General features: G+C 37.2%; 1 protein-coding gene across 2 annotated transcripts in view; it reads right to left on the bottom strand.

Moving 5' to 3' along the window:
- The window catches only part of TBC1D5 (TBC1 domain family member 5), a 534,765-nt gene that overhangs the window by 118,676 nt on the left and 394,232 nt on the right, over positions 1-21,857 (bottom strand). For both annotated transcript variants that reach the window (XM_058553679.1, XM_058553690.1), the window contains exon 15: positions 9,685-9,791. In XM_058553679.1, coding sequence (XP_058409662.1) covers positions 9,685-9,791 — 107 coding nt within the window. The remainder of the gene's footprint in view (positions 1-9,684; positions 9,792-21,857) is intronic.

Genomic DNA, 21,857 nt, shown 5'->3' on the forward strand with positions numbered 1-21,857 from the left:
TATCGCAGAATGTTTACACTAAAAAGCCTGGGAGGCTGTATTTGTAACCAGCTTCCTCAGGGGCTTCTTTGGCACACCACAGTTTAAGTTCCGCTGCATTAGACTGCAAGCCTTGTGAAGAGGGGACCATGTCTCCCTAACTCATTATATCCTCAGTACCTGGCACAGAAAGCAATAGAAAGTTGCTGAACTGCATTGCAACGAACAGCATAATTTCTCCTCTAGCAGAGAACTTGAGGGTTTGGTTGGGGTAATTAATCATTGCTCATTCATTCATTCCGTTTATTATGTAGATATTTGGGTAACAGAATATAAAACAAACTAAAAGCATTGCCTTCATGGAGTTGACAGATTGTCAGAGGAAGACAAAAAATAAAAAAATTACATAACAATTAAGTAAATTATCTACTATGATAGAAGGTGATAACTACTATGGAAAAAAAATAGTAGAGCAGGGTAAGGGGATCAGGAGTGCTGGGGCAGGGAAGAGGGGGCAGGGCAGGCTGCAGGGTGACCAGCTGGGCCTCACTGAGAGGAACGGATCTGAGTGAAAGCTTAAAGGAGGAGAGGGAATCAGCCAAGTGGATATTCCTTTCACTTGCCACAAATCCTGTCACTCTTCTTTACATGTTTCAACCAAGACTTCCGAGAAATTTTAGGTGTTACTGGTATACAGCAGGAGCTCAGTAAATTTTGGCTGCATGAGTAAAAATAGCATTGTGTAGAAAGAGACAATGTAGAGAAATGAAACTATAAAGTTCCTCTTCAAAACCAGGAAAAACAACCAAGTAAACAAAGAACTCTTCCAAATCATATGAAGATGCTTGGAAAATGTCACCAGTAGCATATGAGGACCTTACTCACACATCAAATGCTAGAGCAAAACCCTTTTCACAGAGCCAAACGGGCCTCTGCCCGGAGGAGCTGGGGGCCACCTTGTGTATGCGGTGGTGGCTCTAGGTTTCTCTGAGTGGTCCAGTATGGAAACCAATATGATAATCACAAAAGTGCTTGAAATGGATGAAATAAACTTAAAAATTCTCCATGATAAAATATTTTGTGGTTTTGTTTTGCTTTTGTTTTTTTTGGAACAGATATAACTTTCTGTCTAATATAAACTTCCTGTAATATAAAACAAAGTTAATTGATTATGGTTATGCAGTTTACTATTTGAATGTATTGACTTTTATTCCTATAAAATCAATATATTTAATATTTTAAATTAGCAATAATATATTTAATGAGCTAATATCCTTAAGGGGCAAATAAAATATTTATTGTGGCCATAACAACTTATATTAAAAAGAACTACGTTTTTTTTTTTCTATTTTGTCAGTTTTAAGTTTATAATATTTTTGTCATAATTTTATAACTTCCAAATTTTTTAAATTGTAGTATTAAGATGACAAAGAAATAATTCAAAGTAGTGCCTTTTCTTTTGGAACAAGCTACTTCATACACAATAAGGAAAAGAAGTGATTCACTAGGTTCTCACAGCACTTAGAGGTCGAAATGATTTTTAGAGATTATAGGCTAATTAAGGCCTTACTAGCCACCTATTCCTTTTTAAAAAACAATTAATGAACCTGAATCTAAGGCAGCAAAAGGTTAAATGATTTCTCTGGGGGTAAAACAGCAAGTCAGCAGCGAAACGGGGCAGCCACTTCATTCCTTGAGCTCAGGGACGTATCACAACCATTTCCCCGTAACGTGCTGTCACACTTTAATACTTTCACACTTGGGGCCTCATGGTGCCTTTCTAAACACACACGCATAGAATTAATAGCTTTAAAAGCTTAAGTAATCTATTTAGAATAAATATTTCTCCCTAAAAACCTAGATTTCCCTTACTTGTAAGATATTAAATAAAAAAGTAGGAGATTGGTTTGTACATTTTGTTCATTGTTAATCAGAATAGAATTAACCATGGATTCTAGTCTCTTCCTTAGTTATCTGAGGAAAAATAAATCACCACTGTAATTGGTTGTGTTTCAGTTAAACCCTTTCCTCTAAAACATGCCAAGCAATCTCTGTCACAAAGTTTCATAGCTCTCTTCAGCCACCCAAAATAAAAATCACCAAACTTCTCAAGGGTGACTTTAAAGATCTAAATGAAGACATGCTTATTTTGAGCAAATCTTGTTACCACAAGTAATTATCAATAGCCAATAAATCTAGTAAAAATCACTGGGACGAAATCCTTTTCATATCGACTTTTCAATTAAACACAAAACACTTATTTATGTTGAATAATAACACACGAGTTGGAACATTATATAAATTAATACCAAACAAAATACTATCAAATAAAGACTCCCTACACATTTGATGAACTCTTAAAAATTAGTGTCTGCTGGGCCGGCCCCATGGCTTAGCGGTTACGTGCGCGCACTCCGCTACTGGCAGCCAGGGTTCGGATCCCAGGCGCGCACCGATGCACCGCTTCTCTGGCCATGCTGAGGCCGCGTCCCACAAACAGCAACTAAGAAGGATGTGCAACTATGACATACAACTATCTACTGGGGCTTTGGGGGGAAAAAAAAAAAGGAGGAGGATTGGCAATAGATGTTAGCTCAGAGCCGGTCTTCCTCAGCAAAAAGAGGATTAGCATGGATGTTAGCTCAGGGCTGATCGTCCTCACACACACACACACAAAAATTAGTGTCTGCTAATGCATGACGTATTGAGAGGTATTGAGAGGGGGACACTGTCATTCTTCAAGTCCCTGAGGGGTCACTGAGTGACTATGGACAGAGAACTCCCAGGCCCATCCTGGCCACTTGCCTTAGTAATTCTCAAGAGCTCTGCTTATGCTGTTTTCTTAAGATGGAATAACATCTCCCCAAAAAGTTCTTCAAAGCCCAGTTGGAATGTCTCTTCCAACTGGAAGCATTTCTGACTATCCAAGTCCGAATTAGCTGTTCTTTCTGCAACACCCTTACTCATTTTACCTCCCATAACAATTAGTTGTGTATATCTATAAGAGACTGTGTCCTAATCACATGGACCAACTCTCGTGCTCTGCACACAGCAGGTAGTAAAAAAAAAAAAAAAATGTATTTGTTGAATTTAATTGAATCTTGCTAAAATAGGTCCAGAAGGGTCCACTGAGATTATATGCTCCAGCTTCTTCATTCTACAGTTCAAGAAAAGGAGTGATTTGCCCAGTAAACACAGCAGGCTGTGAGGGAAGTGGAACCTGGATTCTGAGCTTCCTTCATGTGGCTGACATGGGGTAGAGCTGTCGGAGATCTAGGCCCTGATCTAACAGAGCTCTCATTTCAGTAGGTGAGAAAAACTGGTCTAGTTCCCTTGCCTAGAGGTCTGAATAAGTGAGTGTGCTTTACCAAGCGAGGAACTCATTTAAGAAGAGTTCTTGGAACTGCTGAGAGCAAGTGTAGTTTATAAGAGGACGTCTTAATCATCAGGAAGAATTGCCATGAATCCAGCAATCTTCTTCGAGTTTCAAAATGTGACCTTAAAAGTAATTTTACTTTATTTCATCACGTAGGATGACATAGGAAGAACAAAGCAATAAAGGCCTTCCCTGGCTCATCCGTCTCATCTCAGGCAGGTTCCCCAGTTCCTGGCCCCAGTCATACTGGGCCTCTTTCAGTTCTACTAAGGTCTAAGCTCTTTTCTACCTCGGAGTCTTTGTGTTTGCTGTTCCCCTGTCTGGAGCTCTTCTCCCTCTTCTTTGCCTGGCTGGTTCCCTCTCCTCCATTAGTTCTCACCTGAAATGTACCTCCTCAGAGAGGGCCTTTTGACCAATGTATGTAAATTAGGTCTTCACCCTGCCCAGATTCTTCTTCCTTTTATTATTTTAATAATGATACACTATTTGTATCCTTTTTAACACGTGACAGACTGAGTACTTTCTTGTTTGTTTACTCATTATGATAAGGGCCATATCTTTTTTTGTTCACCATTGTATCACCAGGATCTAAACAGTGCCTGATGCAGAGATCTGTTGACTAAATTAATGAATTTAAAATACTTTTATAAAACTAACTGAAAATTATTTAAGGCCCCTAGGAAACCCTTAGCAAATTTTGAGAAACACACAATTCTACTCTATGAAATGTCTGAACACAATAAATAACAAATTTCAAATATTGGTTTAATCAAGATTTTTAGATTACTCCTTCACAGATTTTTGATAGCCACCATTTACTTCAGAAGTAAAATTTAAAGTTGTTTAATGCTAGTCTATGTCAAAAAAGTCTGTATTTCTGATTGAATATGAAAACATACCCAATTAGTCACTAATACCTAAATAATAACTATAATAAACATCTAATTGGTTGTAATCTAATGATAAAAAGAATGACATATAGTCATGTAGCTCAGATTCAAAGAAAAAAACACCTTTTTTGGGTCACTAACAGATAAAACACAAAAACAAATGATTCTCAAAGAATGGCAGTTTTCAGAGAAATGTTTTAGCTTTCTAGAAAAAAAAAGGATAAAGACGACAGAAGTAACACATTCTTTCTGTAACAGAAAATTAGATTAGAAACATGGTAGAAAAATCTGAACAGAACCTCTGATGGGAACATCATGAAAAGTAAATAAATGGATACTGTGCATCCTCAAAGAGTCAGCATGTGTGTTTTTTAGGTTCCTTACTGCTCAGAGAAGAAAAAATTACAATGGCATTACCGGAATGGAGCATTTTCTCACACTGTCAACTGACTGGTAGTAGGTTTGAATCCATTCACCGCTTTTCAATTCTGATATATGACATTTTATCAAAGTCATCTGACATTTAAAGAAAGTTGCATGTACAGTGGGGTTCTTTGGAATTAAAAGAATAAAAATCTATTATCTGCATAAAGTCTGAAATCTGAATATTCAGACTTTTTATAATTTAAAAAGGCAAATTTTAATATAACTCCAAACAAAAGCCAAATCAGAATTGGCCAAGCATAAGATTATTGTACACTATATTTTTATAGCGTGTTTCTGTGTACAAGAATGACCATGAAATTAAATTGTCTTACTTCTAGCAATTTTCTTCCATAAACAATAACATCACTGCTAAAAGGGTTGCTTGCAAACTTACTAGAAATATTTTGGAGGGAATATTCTAGTCTTCAAAACAAACAGTAGCTGTCAAATTCTTACCACATAATCTAAAATGTTAATCCACGTACTGTATTTCATTTGTAATAAGTCTTTGTGATAAGGTTAACACTTCAACACACAACACAAATAAGAGAGCACCGAAAAAATGAAAATTACTTTGCTTATGTTTCCGTATTAGAATTTTATTTGCTAAAGGGTAAAAACAGATTTGCAAAATTCACAGTTAACTTAAAACAATAGTTTTAAACCTTTTATTCCTAGCCCTTACTGCCTTCAGGAAGGAGAGAACATCTGGTTATTTAAGGAACACAATATGTTCACATTTTCTATGACTTTTGTTTCTAATTGGGTTTTAAAATTTTTTTTGAATTTGAACAACTAGTTAGAACGATGTTTTTTAATCACTTCGTATTTTTCAGACTGTCCTCTTTCTATCCCTCTACTTCATTTAGTGGATTGTTTTCGGAAATCTTCTCAGTGGTTCTAATATCATAAAGACAAGAAAATGAGAATTAGGACTGTGGTCTGAAGAGCTAAGTATAGAAACCCTATTTATGGTGAACAGAGTATAGGATGCTACAAACAGATATTTGACTTCTAGTCTCTTCATACAGCATCTAGTCTCTTCATACAGTATGCATTTAAAAAAATCTCAAACAGTTCTTGGGCCACTTACATACATGGCAATTTCATTTATTACAGATGCAAATAAATGTCTATTACAAATAGAAAAATTTGTATGAGAAATATCAGTAACTAGGATTCCACTATTTTTAAAACTAACGAAGCTACAGCTCTTGTGTGGAAAGGTGGTTGGAAGACCTGGGTTCAACTGCTGGTTCTGCCATTGCTATGCTGTGTGACCTTGAGTAAGTCTCTAAACTTCACCTTAATCCTCAATTTGTTTATCTACAGAAGGAGGAGCTGGATTAGACTCTCTAGGTTCTTTGCAGTTCTGAAATTTTAAGTGACAGTCTAAGTGAAGTATGTTAACTAGATTCTTTGCTAGGTCTTCTTTGTTCCACAATATTTGAAGGTGGTAACAGGCTTTCAAATAATTCTAACACAGCAAATTAAGGAACTAGATGCGCGTTAAATTCAAGATGGTTATTAATTCACCATCATGATAAAAATGGCAGCAGACAAATACACAATTGACTGGTGGCTTCTGTGGAATATGGATATGGGTTCCAGAAATATGCTAGGTGAGTGAGATCCACCTAGATTAGAGTCAGTATGGTATACTGGAAGACGCTTAGCATTTGAGTCAGAATTCAATTCTCCCATTATTTTCTTAATATCAACGACTACAGGACACAAAGTTGAACGCCAAAAAATGAGCAGGATCATAAGGAGAAATAATTGATAAAATAAAAAATAGCTAAAACACAAGGTGCTGTGGAGACTCAAAGGGGAAAACATGTCCTATCCGAGCCTGGAAATGGCTTTCTGGAGAAGGAAGAATGGATCCTGGGAATCTCAGGAGGGAATGAGTAGATACAAGAGTCATGGAGTGACTTTAGCTAGCTTGGAAGCTTACAAGCTTTTAGGCATGGGGAAAGCGACATAATCTTGACCTCTCTGCACCAAAAAAGAATGAAGAAAGATAACCTGCTCTGCCTACCTCACAGCTTGTTGTGAGAACCAAATTAAGCACATAAAGTGCTTGGAAACTGTGAAGAAGTATGGTCCTATTATTACATTTAGAGGCCCATTATTTCAGTCTGTTCAAATAAGGACTCTTTTCACAATAAAGCCTATATCCGATACAAAACAATTAAAGCTCAGTATTTTAAGCTTTACTCGCAGAGCGTATTCTCAACTGAGCCATCTCCACTGGAATTCAGGGATAGCAGTAGGCCAAAGTGCTTTTCTGAAGGCTCACAATGAATTTAGGGGAGCTCAGAGTTCCTCGTTTATTTTTATTTTTCTGAGTCTGTCAGCAACACTCAACACTATTGTCATATGAAGCTGGAATATGGGAAGTGTACTTGCACGCCTCAAATCTCATCTTTTGACTAGTTCACTTCATAGAGACTGCTGTGTTTATATACTTGCTCTGAACTACTTGAATCAGGAATGATTCAAGTATTTTAACTGTTTCATTGTTGCTAATAAATAGAAAACATTTAAAGCACTCTGATGTCTGGATTTTTAGAGGATGTGGGTGGGGTACTAAAATTGTCTTTCCTTCCCTTTTTTTCCCCTCAGTGTAAATGGCCTCCTTTATGACTTTATAATTGACATAAACTACACTAAAAACTCTGTCCACTTGTGGATTTCTGTAACAGATATAAACTTGCTGGTTTTTTTTTTTTTTTATTTGTACCTTTGCAGCTCTGGATTGGATCTTCTTAGATCATGAGAAGTCAGTTCTTTATGGACAAAGGATGCTCTGGTTGGGCGAGTCATTAGAGACAATTTAATTCAACCACAAGAGAGAAGACCAAGACTCAGTAAGCATACGTTTCCCAAAATCAAAAGGATGGCTGGTAGCAGAGTCAAGATTTCACACAGTGTCCCGATTCCTAACTCAGGTTCCTTATAGGAAACTATGCTGCAACAGACCTACAATTAGCACATGTGGCAAGTGATATTCGTTATCATTTGACATTTACTAAATAATGTCAGTGGGTCAGTCATTATATACACTTAACTAAAACTATCCCCTTGCTGGCTTAGCCATCTGAAAGCCCCTTAACACTATACAGCTTTCTTTATTTTTCCTATAGATATCATCATTCCACGAACTTGTTCTCAAGAGATTTTTAAACGTGACGCCCTCCTGCCCAATTTCTTATATCTCAGAAATATCAGTTTAAGGTCCTACATTTTGAACCATTATCTTGATCATGTTTTTACTTGGTGAGACCCTGAATATAAAAGTGGGGAATACCTTTTTTGAGATACTTACACTATTAATTACTTTTTTTCCTTATACCTTAGAGAATATGTTTTTTTAATGACTGTGGAATTGGCTTCATTATCCTCTTATATTATGAACACTATCTTATTGAGGTAAAAAGTACTCTATTAAAATCACAGATTCCACTAATAACATTGATGGATTTAGTATAGAGAATTCTACAACTAAAAGAGTGAATGATTCATAGGAAAATCAACCATACTTAACTGGGAAAAATTACCAAGATCGATAGGTTTAGATAACATATTAATTTCTTCTTTCAATTAAACCAAACAAATCACACAAGTAGAGAATTCAAATAGTCATTTTAGCAATTTTTTCCCACTCTGTATGACTCTAAGAATTTCTAATATTGAGCTGATAGAATTTACCTTAAGTCTGTAGACCAAAACTCATATATCTCATTGACTAGCAACCTCATTCTTTATTCCTTTTACAGATATTTCATAATATTGGTTACTTTTTATAAAAAATATAAACTTATACAACTTACATATATATACATAAAAAAATAAATATGGGGCTTTTGATTTTCAGTCAGACTTCCAAGCCTTACCAGAAAAAAAAACATATATATGCTACCTTATGTATCAGAGAAATGATGGATTATATTTTTGATACTTAATGAAATTTTATATAAGAGAAATCATATAAAATTGCGTATTTTTTCAGAAAATGAATATAGGTACAAGGAAATAAATTTTTTCAAATCACTCAAAGAATAAATAGAGGACATACTCAAATGTTGAAGTCAACAACCAAAGAAAGGGCAGAAATCCTTTAGAATCAAAATTTACATTGAACTTGGAGGCCCAAGTTGATGAGACAGAGCTTTGGCAATGGAATCCACAGACAGACTGACTCAAAGACAGTTCAACAACTGCCAACACGACTGTTGGGAGTTCTGCCAAAGAGCCAAAGGCTGGGATTACCACCCATTGCCTGGCATTCTCATACTCGTGTTTGAAGCTTTCTCTCTTATACTTCGTCCAATATTTTTGTTTGGCTCAAAAGCATCAAGGATTCACAGATTTTTTTAGATCATTAAATGTTCTTATTTTCAAGAAATATAACATTAGTTGTAAAAGAGCACACTTTTCCTCTGAAGTGTAAAGAAAATTTTGGTGACTTGCTTTAAGTTCAATGGAGAAATCAGCAATAAAGACTGTTTAAATCTTTATTAGTTACTCTTCACCCATAAAATAAGAAATACCTATTCATAATATGAAATAATTTAGTATTTAATTGTATCATAAATTCTTATATAACTGGTCCTTTTTATAGCTCTAATGTCTTGGTGTTCACATGGCCTCCAAGACTCTACTTGGATAAGTTGGCCTCTGTGAGGGGTACGAATGGTAATGAAGTGTAGTTATAAGGCGAAGCAGTTGCTCAACCCACCTCCTTGAGTCACGAGGAAAGACAGAACAAGGTTCTGAGGGACAAGAGATGTGTACTCCAGTTTTTCATGGCAATGTCCAGTTAATCTGCCTGCTGAGTTGCCAGCCAACGAGGTATGTGAGTTTTGGTCTACAACTCTAGGCAAATTCTTTTACCAGGCAATTCATCTGCCATTAGATTCATTCTACATTAGGAATTCTTGGAGTCATACAGAGAAATCAATTTTTCACCCAACTTAAAATTGTGCATATCCTACTTGGAAAGCTTACCTTTGGATCTCGAAGGAACAGAGCCTTAAGAATCAGTGAGTGTACATCCCCAATTAGTGGGTAATGCATCAGAAGGCCAAGACAGGTCTGGTAGTTACTAGAGATCACTAAATAAGAAGGAAAAAAATAATTCAGAAGCAATACTGTTTAAGATATTTGCATTACTGCGAGTAAAAATATAACAACTTAGATTCAAAGAAAGCAGATCAATAATTCAATTGATTTAATAAAAGGAAACAGGCAGAAGGGATCTTTACCACATGGCCTTTGAAGCAGCACACTGTACTGTTAACTGCAATCTAATATACTAGCACTTATCCTCAGGGGGTGCTGGAAGGAAGAGCCTCAGATATAGATATGTGTATGCGTTTGCAATATAAATAAACTATTACTAGCATGCATATTTATTGCCATTTATATGGCTGTGTTTAAATGTCTCTAGTTTTGCTGCTTAGAAATTAGTAACAAAAATCTTATGAATGGGAAAGAACCAGTTTAAAATTCTCATAAAATAATATTTACCCTGATTATTACGCTTCGTAACTTACATATGTTACATTTATTCTTTTGTATATATAAATATTACATAAATCAAAATTAAAGAAAATATAATTTCTTCCAATTATTTGTTTTTCTAAAGGTAACAAGAAATTTAGGGAGAATATCTAGCAGCATTTCTTGGAGGAAAAATGTCAAAATCTTCATAGATAAGTCTAACTGTGTTCCTAGACTGTCATTTAATTTTTTTTTCAAATCAACCTAATTATGGGCGCAATTATTAAACACATCTTTTCAGGCAGGTCTATGTAAACTACTTCATTTCTTGGCAATCCATCTGCCAGTGCTGTCACAGTCGAGCCCATTAACGACGCTTGTTTTGTAAGCCACACTGACTGCCTCCACAGCACTGATGTGAAGAAACTTTACAGTCACAACTTCCTGTGGTTGCAACCAAATCCTTTTCATTAATCAGAATGGTTCGTTGAAAAATATTCCACAGGAGAACAACTGTGATTCAATAGAAACAACACAAATCACAAAATAAACAATTATTTGTAATCAGAAATACCTTTGATTCTTAGAATTTTTTTTTCTTCTTCTGGGTTGGAAACACCATTTCTTGCTATCACTTCCCACTCCCTCCCCCTTCCCATGAACATTATGGGGAAAGGAGACAGGACTGGGCAAAATGAATAATTATAATCTATGTAAGGAACCACTTTATCATCTTCATTTCCGTGGCCGATCTGACAGCTTGTAATTTCATACATCTGCTTTCATTTGTAAAGCACTCACTTATCCTACCCTTTCTCTATCTGTTCAGACTTGTCTTTTCTTATTCGTTCATTTTGTCATATTCACATTCAGTTACCTGGTCTTCTCCTTTCTCTAGAATTCAAAAAGCTAGGACACTGAGAATAGTACAATGTTTTCATGTACAGTTTTCTTTGAGATCTAGCAAGTAAATAAAACTTCATCAATTTATTTTATAACTCATAAAGTTATCTGCCCAAATGCTATAATGATTATATACTAGTAACTGACCCAGGAAGAATTCTTGTATATTTTGTAAGAGAGGCAGGAGAGTTTTGTGGAAATGGTTCTGGGGTCAGGATTCAAAGATGTGGGTTTGAATCCCAGGACACTATTCGAACCTTTCATAAAGTTGCCTGAAGATTAAATGACATAACCTATGTGACTGATTCATAGCAGCTGCTCAAAACCTGTTAGGGGTAACTTCCCTGAGCCTAAGTTTAGTCATTTGGAAAACAACTTTCTGACTTAAAAAAAAAAAAAATTAACTGCCTACCTCATTCAATCATTCAATAATTATTTGTTGAATACCTAACCCAGCTATGTTAGAAGAGGATGCAGAGATGAACAACACACAGGCCTCACCCTGAAGAAAATTAAAGTACAGAACGGCAGATATGTAACATCCAGCAGTTATGATTACTACTACCACTAAGATGATAACGAATTATTGAAGCCTTTCTGAGACCAGGCCCTATGCCAAGAACTTTACCTGCATTATCTCATTTAATTTCTATGACAATCTTATTATAAGGGTACAATTATTATCCCCATTTTACAGATGAGAAAACTGATACTTGGAAAGGTTAAGTCATTTGCCCAAATCACATAGTGATTTGGTGGAGGAGCAAGATTTGAAATTCAGGAGTCTAGCTGTAGGGTCTGTGCTCTAATACATGGCTTTGTTTTGAAAGGCCATTGTTTTCAAAGTCAAACGACATAATGGATGCAAATAGTCATTGCAAACATAAAAGTAAATTAGTATTATTACTCTTGTGTAAGTAGTTTTAAGTAGCTTGGAAGGTCAGCATAACCCAGTCTCTAAAACAGCCTGATAATAGATAGGTACTTATTTGGAGGGACCAGAGCAACAATTCTATATTATTACAACTTGACAGAACAGTTGAAGCTATCGGAAGCTGTGAAATACAGAAGGAGCCAAATAATGTATTAATATTCTACTTGCAGAATGAACGAAGGAGCTAACATTCTTTCTCCCATTTCTGCCACCCATCTATCCATCCATCCATCCACCCATCCATCCAGTCACTGAGTGCAATGAATGTTTCCTGAACATCTACTAAATCCTGGATTCACAGAGACTGTGCTAGGCACTAGCACTGCAGATATAATGTCGAACAAGTCTGACTTTGGAAGGGTAACAGAATATGCCACCCCGAAACATTGCTGTAGGACCTCAGGACATGCCACTCCAAAATATGCAGCTTTGGTATATTGATTATTTTGAGCTGTAGGCACTTGAAAAACAGCAAATGCAGGGAGAGGCTTTCTCTGAACTCCCCTTATCTGCCTTAAGATAAATCCCCCAAAAGGAACTCAATTGTCATAAATCCCCCCAGACAAACTTTGTCACAAGCTATCATACCTCCCATCTCTTCTTCAAAAGGCCCATTCATCTTTCCTATAAATCACTGACTCTCCCCTAAGAGGCCTACATATCCCCTCCCCTTTCTCTTATACAATGGTATTTAATCCTGAATTCTAAAGCCATCTCTTTGAGAGTTGTTCATTTTCCCCTGAGATCTCCCAGGTATATATGTTAATAAACTTCTGTTTTTCTCTTGTTAATCTTTTTGTTAAAGAATCACAGCTGAAAACCTAACAGGGTAGAGGTAAAGTTTTACCTTCTCTACAGTCCTCTGCCTTCAGACCATGCCATCTCTAATTTATTAATGAAAATTTGTACTTTTAGAGCCCTTTTAATTTGGAGTTACATATGCTAAGTATTAACTCCCTTCTGAATAACTGTGCCCAATTTAGAGTACGCAAAAGAGAATTATACAAGCTGTTTTAAAAAGAAAATAGTAGGGATCTGATAGAATAAGAATTTGGTTTTGATCTTTAAAGTGAATTTTTGTTGAACTTAAAAAACTCATCTTCAATACTGTTCCTTCTTCAGTGTTTATTCTATCAGAGCAGGGCAGTGACATGGGGGCAAAAAGTGAAAGATTAAAAAAAGACTGAGTTTTGGTATCTACCTACATTTGAAATCAAGTATGTATACGCTTTAAACACCAAGTACTGAAGCCACACTCCAGAGAGCTTATTCAGGGAAGGCTCAGACAAAGGTGAGTGCTATCTAGGAAAACACAATGGATTTGGAATCAGACGATCTAGACTGGAATCTAGATTAGATCTAGATCAGAATGCTGGCCTAGTCACTGATGATATGTGTGAAGTTAGGCAAGGTGCTGAACTTCCCTGAACCTTTATTTCCCCCATTTATAAAACAGATAATAATGCTTACTCTATCTGCAGGGTTTCTGTAAGGGTGGCACAGATGCAAGGTAGTGTGTTTTCTCACGTTGCTTAGTTTTTGCTGACCAGCACTCCCTCTACATGAAGCAGAGCTGACTTCTCTGTCTCTGCCTTTAAATGACCCACAGTTGTTCCTGAGCGGTCTAAGGGAGCTGGTTTAAATAGTTTCTCCAGTAGTAACAAGCAAAAAAAAATTCAATCAGTGAAGATAATCAGAGGACATGACTGTTCTGAGAAAGTATAAAGCAATGTGGATAAATAACTTATGTATAAGTCAGAGTTAACTATATCTACAATTGTAACGTTTGTAAATAAAACACTTTATTTAAATTATTTAATTTCATATTTAGATATACTTTCTCAAGGTAACAAAATGGACTGAGAACCACCAACAGAGAACACAAAACTAAATGCAGACTTCCTTTAATTTCTCTAAAATTAAAAAAAATAATAGTCATCACTTATTAAACACTTATAATGTAACTGGCAACTTCCATATATTATAATAACACCCCATGAGTTCTCCTCACCCCATCTAAGGAAAGCATTATCATCAACTCCATGTTATGGATGAGGAAATGGTAGAGCACAGTGGATCAACGCCACATCCACGCAACAGGACTCCTGGATGGCAGAGACACGGCTGAAACCACATCTGTGTAGCTGAAAGCCTCACTCTTCACCTCTGTATCTTATACCTTACTGCACTCCTCGCAGAGAGTGTCACAACAAGGGTATCTGCATACAGAGGTCAAGTTCAGACACAGTGCAGCAGGCTTCTAAACGCCAACTACGTTGTGAGCCACAGAAAAGCCTCACAGATACACTGAAAAAAGCCCTCAGTGTATAAGGCCAAGTATAGTAAATATTTAGAAATAAGGCAAAAACTCTTGAATTTCGCTATAAAATGGCATATAAAACAAATAATCATGGATTAAATATAAAATAATAATGGGCCAAGAAAAAAAAAAAAGAAAACCCTAATTAAGGCTTTAACATAATTTATTGTACCTCTCTACTGAAAACAAAGTCAACATGTATGTAAGTGTCTTGCAAGGAACCTAGCATGCAGAAGGCATTCAATAAATGCTACGTGCTCTGAAAAAATATTTGTTGAGGGCCTACATGCAGGAAAAATATATAATTACTACATGCAGTGCCTACAACTATTTGCAAACCCTTACTACTTTAACTTCCCCAGTTATAAAATGGCAACATTAAAAAATGGGATTTCAAATGGACCAGAAAACTGGGTGGGGGTAGGGAGTAAATCATAAATAAAAACAACAAAACTTTTATTTTTTGCAGTCTTGGAGAAAGCCAAGTATAAAACAGGGTCATATTGTTCTCCATACAAAGTGATTTTCGTCTAGCGTTTAAGACCCTCTTAAGACAAATCCTTCCCAGTTTTCCTCTCTGGTTGCCACTGTGACAACTGCCTCTCTGAGCACCATCAATCACGGCAACAACCACCCTCGAAACCTAAGATGGATACAGGTCCTTCTGGAAACAATGGGACGGTCCTTATTTCTCTAGTAGATTTTGTACAGAATAATATGAGACTTTTCAACTAGGTTTTTGGAAAGGGGACAATCTCAAATTCAGAGTAGCCCACTCTTTTGTCTACAAAATTGTTCTTCGTATTGTTTTTCAAGCGTAATACACTTTAAATATAATTTATTTTAATCAGAGTTCAAACAACATAAGAGATCTTTACTCAAGAATTTATAACCTTAAACATACAGTGTTGCCAACTGAAAAGCAGTAAGGAAGGAAGCGTCGGAGCGCAGAACTGCTAGTGGTTAGGGTGCGCGTCGGAGCGCAGAACTGCTAGTGGTTAGAGTGCGCATCGGAGTGTAGAACTGCTAGTGGTTAGGGTGCGAGCACAGGAGACACACCCCTGTACCAGAAAGTATGTGAGCTCCAGAGTGCCACCGGTACTAGCTATGAAATTTGAAGCAAATCAGTTCAAGCACAGGCTTAAGTTTTCACCACCATCTCTATCTCATTACCTATTAAATGATACAGTGTAAAAATAAGCCTTGTAATGCAAGTTATTACCATTAATGAAATAATTGTAGGGATGTGCTCAGAATCAGGGCCCATGTTCCATTTCCACATCTGTAATGTCATGGAAATAAGTCTGAAAAAATGCAGTGTATATTAAGATTTAGGAAAGAAATAGTAAGCCTGATTCATAGTTTTTGCCTCTCTTATTTTTAATCCAAATAAAGGAAAACCATAGGTCAGATTTTTAATTAATTAATTTGTTTGTTTATTAGTTAATCTGAATACAGATATATATAGGACATTTTATTTCATTGTGCTTAGTGATTTTTAATGCCTTACTCAGAAATATAGATCTGTCAGTAGAAAGGGATGAAGTACAGAAGATATTTAAGAAGTGTTGATAATATCCCTTCCTTTTTGTTAGACTTTGTGTATTCACTCATTTAACAAACATTATTAAATAACTATTTTGTTCCATATACTGAATCATGTCCTAAGGACATGACAAGAAGACACAATCTCAACTTTCTCTTCATGTTCCAGTGGAAGAGAAGCAGGAAACTAACCATATCACAAGACAGAACTGGTAACAGTGGCACACACTAAGGGCTGTGACAGCTCCCAGAATGGAAGACTGCAAGGCCAGTGAGGGTGTCAGTCAGCAACACGTGAAGGCAAACAGAGACTGGACACTGAGGGGCCCCTGCGGCAGGGGTGCTGAGGAGAAATGGAGATGTGGAGGGAGAAAAGCAGGTGGAGGTCTTGCTTACATAGAAGGGATGCAGTTTAGATTTCACTCTGTAGAAGGACTGTAAGTAAGGTGAACAGATTTGTGTTTCAGAAAGACTGACGCTGAGACAGGGTGATCAGAGAGAGGGAGCAAGGGAGGGACACGGGACAAGAGGCTGAGGGCCAGGTGAAGTTCCTAGTAATGCTACAGAGGAGAGAAGATGATACCTGAAGCAAGGAAGGGGCAGAGGGGTACAGTGGCAGAATCTGCTGGAAAAATGGATAGTCTTTGTATGTGATTACATTTGGGGAATGTGCTTATGAGGGAGAAACAGAAAAGCAAAAGCAGACAATAAGAAATTATCAATAAAAATATTAACAAATTTACATAATTAAGACTACTTAAAGAATACAGCAACTTTTAATCCTTTGTGGAAGTTTTAAATATAGTTTTCATTTTTGTAAAAGTTATACACGGAGGTAGTCTAAAGAGTCAAATCATTCTATAAGTCTGGTTATGACAACAGCACTTGCTGTCTTCTGCTCCTGATTTCCCATTCCCCAGAGGCACTGGCTTTCTTTTAGCTGACTAAAAAAAAAAATTTACCAGGGGCCAGCCTGGTGGTGTAGTTGTTAAGTTCACGCACTCCGCTTTGGTGGCCCAGGGCTCACTGGTTTGGATCCCAGGCGCAGACCTACACACCACTTATCAAGCCATGCTGTGGCAGCGTCTCACATACAAAATTGAGGAAGATTGGCACAGATGTTAGCTCAGGGACAATCTTCCTCAAGCAAAAAGAGGAAGATTGGCAACAGATGCTAGTTCAGGGCCAATCTTCCTGACCAAAAAAAAAAAAAAATTAAATTTAACCTTCCATATTGCAAAAAAAAAAAATGCTAATGTTACCAGCTCTTATTTTAAATGTTATCTACTGACTTCCCATTCAAGAAGATGAAGCTTTAACTCATCCTTAGCATTGAAGCCAATCTTCCACCAACCTCCACATAACACATGCATTCTTTGTCTCTCCCCCCATGAAGTTATATTGTAATCTCAGTTACATCAATTTTTAGAGTTTTCATTTTTATAGCCAGGCAAACGTTATCACAGCTGAGCAATACAATACATCATGACTACTTTTCCTTTCTTGCATAGACGCCTCTCTCTCCTGGAGTTTATAACTGTCTTGTTTTTCATTTGCCTTGTTGTGTATGTATTTAATTTACCCTTAAATGCTCTCCCAGTTGTATAAATCTCCTCTCAATACTTTAAAAAATTTTAAGTATTTTGTCAATTTCATTTTTTTTTTTTTGAGGAAATTTCTCATGAGGCCTCTGGACTGCTCCCTCATCCTGAGGATGTACTTCACCTCTTGAAAGTGTTGTATCCTTATTTCCTAGAGTACTTAGCTTCTTCTTTCTTGCTTTACTCTCTTGTTCCCTTCAAAAGCTTTATGCACAGGACATGCATTTTTAAAACCTTCTCTGTTTGAAAGATTTCATTTTGACAATTAATAGCTTGGCTAGGTACAGAATTCCAAGTTGGAAAAACTTTTCCCTCAGAATGTTGGGAGCACTGCTCCAGAGTTTTCTGGCTTCCAGTCGAAAAGCCTCAAACCGTTCTAATTCCTAATCCTTTATGAGACCTGTTTTTTCTTCTCTTCCTCTCAATGTTCTGTAAATTCACCATCATGTACCTTGGTTTGTTATTTTCATATATCATGGGCCTTTTCAATTTAGAGACTCATGTCTTGCTGTTCTACTGGAAATTTCTTCTTTGTTTCTTTGATGAATTTCTCCCTTCTATTTTTTGTTTTCTTTTTCTTTTTAAGAGGTCTCATTATCTCGATGTTGGATCTCCTGGCCTGGTCCTCTAATTTTTCTTTCTTAGTTTCTAACTCAGTTTTATGTGCTATTTTCTGGGACACGTTTTGAATTTTACATGCCAACCATCTTATTTTCATCATATTTTAATTTTCAATTACACTTTTTCCTTTGTATTACATATGTTCTTAGCTGTCTGAGAAGTTTCTCCTCCCTGCATAGTCACTGTGTCCTCCAAGTCGCTTTTTTCCTGGTTGCTTATTTAGACCTCTGTTTTCATTCTGAGGTTTTCCTCTAATGTTTGGTGATTTCTGGCTCTCTGCTTGTGTTTAAGAGTGAGGCAGTTAAAGGTAACTTGAAGATAGCTGTGTGTGTACAGATGGGTGGGTTTGTTAACTCTGGGGTTTACAGAGGTCATTTCTTGGGCAATCCCTAACCCTTGATTTTTAGGCCTTTTCTCTTGAGCTGATCAGATTCCCCCAGAGAAGATTCTCCCAAACTTCTTCCTGGAGAGAGACAGTCTGGCTCAATATTCACTGAAATTCCCCGAGTCCCTAGCCCAGAGACCCTCCATTTTACAGTCTCTGGAGGATAAAACCTGGAGGGAAAGGTTGAAGATCTGGGTAGAATAGCTTCTTAAATAGACTTTCAACCAGTTCTCGTTTTTGAGTCTTAACTCTTTCCCTTCCCCTACCAATTTCCAAAGGTACCTAGCACTGCCAATTTCTACACTTTTAGGAATTTTATGGGTTATTTCTTGGCTTTCCTCATTATTAATTTTGTATTTAGCTTTTCTGCTAAGTCAGTTATCACTCATCCATCTGTTTTCCTGCTTCCAAAATTGCTGTAATCTCTTTCCTAATTCTCTGTGTCCTGTGGGTTTATGCTATTTTAATGGGGTTTCAGGAGAAATGGAGGTAAATGCAGGAGCTCAATATAACATTTCATATCTGATATCTTTAATCACTTCTTTAATGACACTTCTACTTAGCACTTGGGCAGGTGAATTGATGGGGAAGAAAAATCTATGTAGGGAGGCAACTGGCTGGAGAAACATGGGGAAGTAAGTAGTCAGGAAGCTAAAGATTGCCATCTCGCTTTCTCTAATCACCAGAGAGAACGGCCCCAGTCAACTTGCAGGACTACTTGTCTTCTCTTTTGGCAGCAACAGATGGAATCTTGAGCACTCCAGGTAAGACTCCAATGATGCATGTAATTTCGCTGGCTTTTGCCCATAAAAGGTGTCCTAGAGATCCTGAATCCATCTGTTGTATTGCTTTCTAGGACAATGGAAAAATGTGGGATGGAAGTAAGAACATGGAAGGGTAGGATTATGGTATCAGGAGAAAAGACCAGTTCCTCCTCTGTATAGACGGCCAGAATAAGATAGCAACTATTAATTTTGAATATGGAAAAGAATTTCAGTAGGTTAACCATTCCCCTTTCATATCTCTATTCCTGAAGCTATGTTAATTAAAATTATTTTCAGGCAAAAAATTTGACATTAAAAAGACAACGGGACACATATTAGAATGGCCAAAATCCAAAACACTGACAGCACCAAATGTTGGTGATGATGGGGAGCAACAAGAACTTTCATTCATTGCTGGTGGTAAAGCAAAGTGGTACAGCTATTTTGGAAGACAGTTTTGCAGTTATGTGTGATTTTTCAGGCTGACCACAGGCGATTACAAAGGTACGATAGCTAATTTTATATGTGTCAATTTGACTGGCCTAAAGGATGCCCAGATACCTGGTAAAACATCATTCCTGGGCGTGTCTGTGATAGTGTGTCTGGAAGAGATTAGCATTTGATTCAGTAGATGGAGTGAAGAGATCCGCCCTCACCAATATGAGTGGGCATCAGCCAATCCACGGGGGCCCAAATGGAACAAAAAGGAGAAGGAAGGGTGAATTCTCTCTCTCTTCTTGAGCTGGGATGTCCATTTTCTCCTATCCTTGAATATTGGAGCTCCTGGTTCTTGGACCTTTGGACTCTGGGACTTACACCATCAGCCTCTGGTTCTCAGGCCTTCAGACTTGGGACTGAACTACATCACTGGCTTTCCTGGTTCTCCAGCTTGCAGACAGCTGATTGTGAGACTTCTGGGTCTTCATAACTGTGTGAGCCAATTCCTGTAATAAATCTTCTTTCAAATATATACATCACTATACATTCTCTTGGTTCTTTTTCTCTGGAGAATCCTGGCTAATAGAAAAGGCTTTACCTGGCAGGCCTCACAGGGGAAAACTGCCCTCTTCACACCAGACTTGGTGTACAGCCAATGCACTGTAGTCTCTGAAAGGAGCTGCAATTGAGGTCTCAGGTCAAGTTAGCTGCTCGTGATTTTTCACATATTATATTCCTAGCCGTGGTGCCTTCATTCCTAGATCTCGTTACCTGAGGCCTTGGGCAGGGGTCCTCTTCAGATGCCTCCCCCAAGACCTCCTTATGGGGGTAGGAGGAGGAAACCTTGAAGACACTTTCCCTCATTTGACTTAGTACCCAGTACTTTTCCACTTCCTAGCCTTTCTACCTCACTGCCCCCTCCTGACACCCCAACTTTAGGGTCCATAAAACTGCTAGAGTCCTCCGTTCAGGGCTCTCTCAACAACAAGATGACCCCACAGCTGTGCTGATCTACCTGACCCTTGATCAATGCAACCTTCCATGGGTGAAATGGAACAGAGGAAGTTGATGTTTTCTCCTTTTTCTGACTCTTTCTTATACCACCACAGTAAGTGATTAAAGGCTTAACTTTCATTTTTGACTTGTTGCTTTAATTGGCTGCCCCGACACCTAGCAGCTCAGCTCTCTCTCCCGCTCAGCTGACCTCCTGACATTTACCATATGACCCAGCAATCACTTTCCTTGATATTTATCCAAATGAAATGAAATGAAAACTTACATCCACATAAAAACTTATATCCCGCACATTGATATCTATAGTGCCCTTATTCATAGTCGCCAAAATTTGGAAGCAACCAAGATGTCCTTTAGTGGGTGAATGGATAAATAAACTGTGGTACATCCAGAAAATGTAATATTATTCAGTACTACAAAGAAATGAGCTACCAGCCAGGAAAAGATATGGAGAAAACTTAAATGCATATTACTAAGTGAAAAAAGCTAATCTGAAAAGGCTACATACTGTACAATTCCAACTATATGACACTCTGGAAAAGGTAAAACTATGGAGACAATGAAAAGATCAGTGGTTGTCATGGGTTAGAGGGGAGAGAGATGAATAGGAGGAGCACAGAGGATTTGTAGGGCAGAGAAACTACGCTGTATGATACTATAATGGTGGATACATGTCATTATACATTTGTCCAAACCCACAGAATGTACAACACCAAGAGTGAACTGTCATGTAAACTATGGACTTTGGGTGATTATGATGTGTCAGTGTAGGTTCACTGATTATAATGAATGTACTACTTGGTGAGGGATGTAGATAGCGGGGTAGGCCCTGTGTATGTGGGAGCAGGGGCATATGGGAACTCTGTACTTTCCACTCAATTTTGTTGTGAACCTAAAAATTCTCTAAAAAAATAAAGTCTATTTTTTAAAAAATCTAAACATTAAAAAAAAAAAGAGATGATGTGCTACTGTGGTATATCAACCTATGTTAGTGAAATTTTAAAAGATTTTTTTAAACTAAAATATAAAGTAATGTTAATGTTATTTGTAACTCAAGGAATACATTAATATCCATATCTGAGATAGTCACAAAAAAGACTGGCAGTATTTAATGTCTGAGAGGGAAGAGAGTTGGCAATCAGGAAGTTCTTAA

This window comes from Diceros bicornis, chromosome 2 (assembly GCF_020826845.1).
Source record: "Diceros bicornis minor isolate mBicDic1 chromosome 2, mDicBic1.mat.cur, whole genome shotgun sequence".
Classification (NCBI taxonomy): Eukaryota; Metazoa; Chordata; class Mammalia; order Perissodactyla; family Rhinocerotidae; genus Diceros; species Diceros bicornis.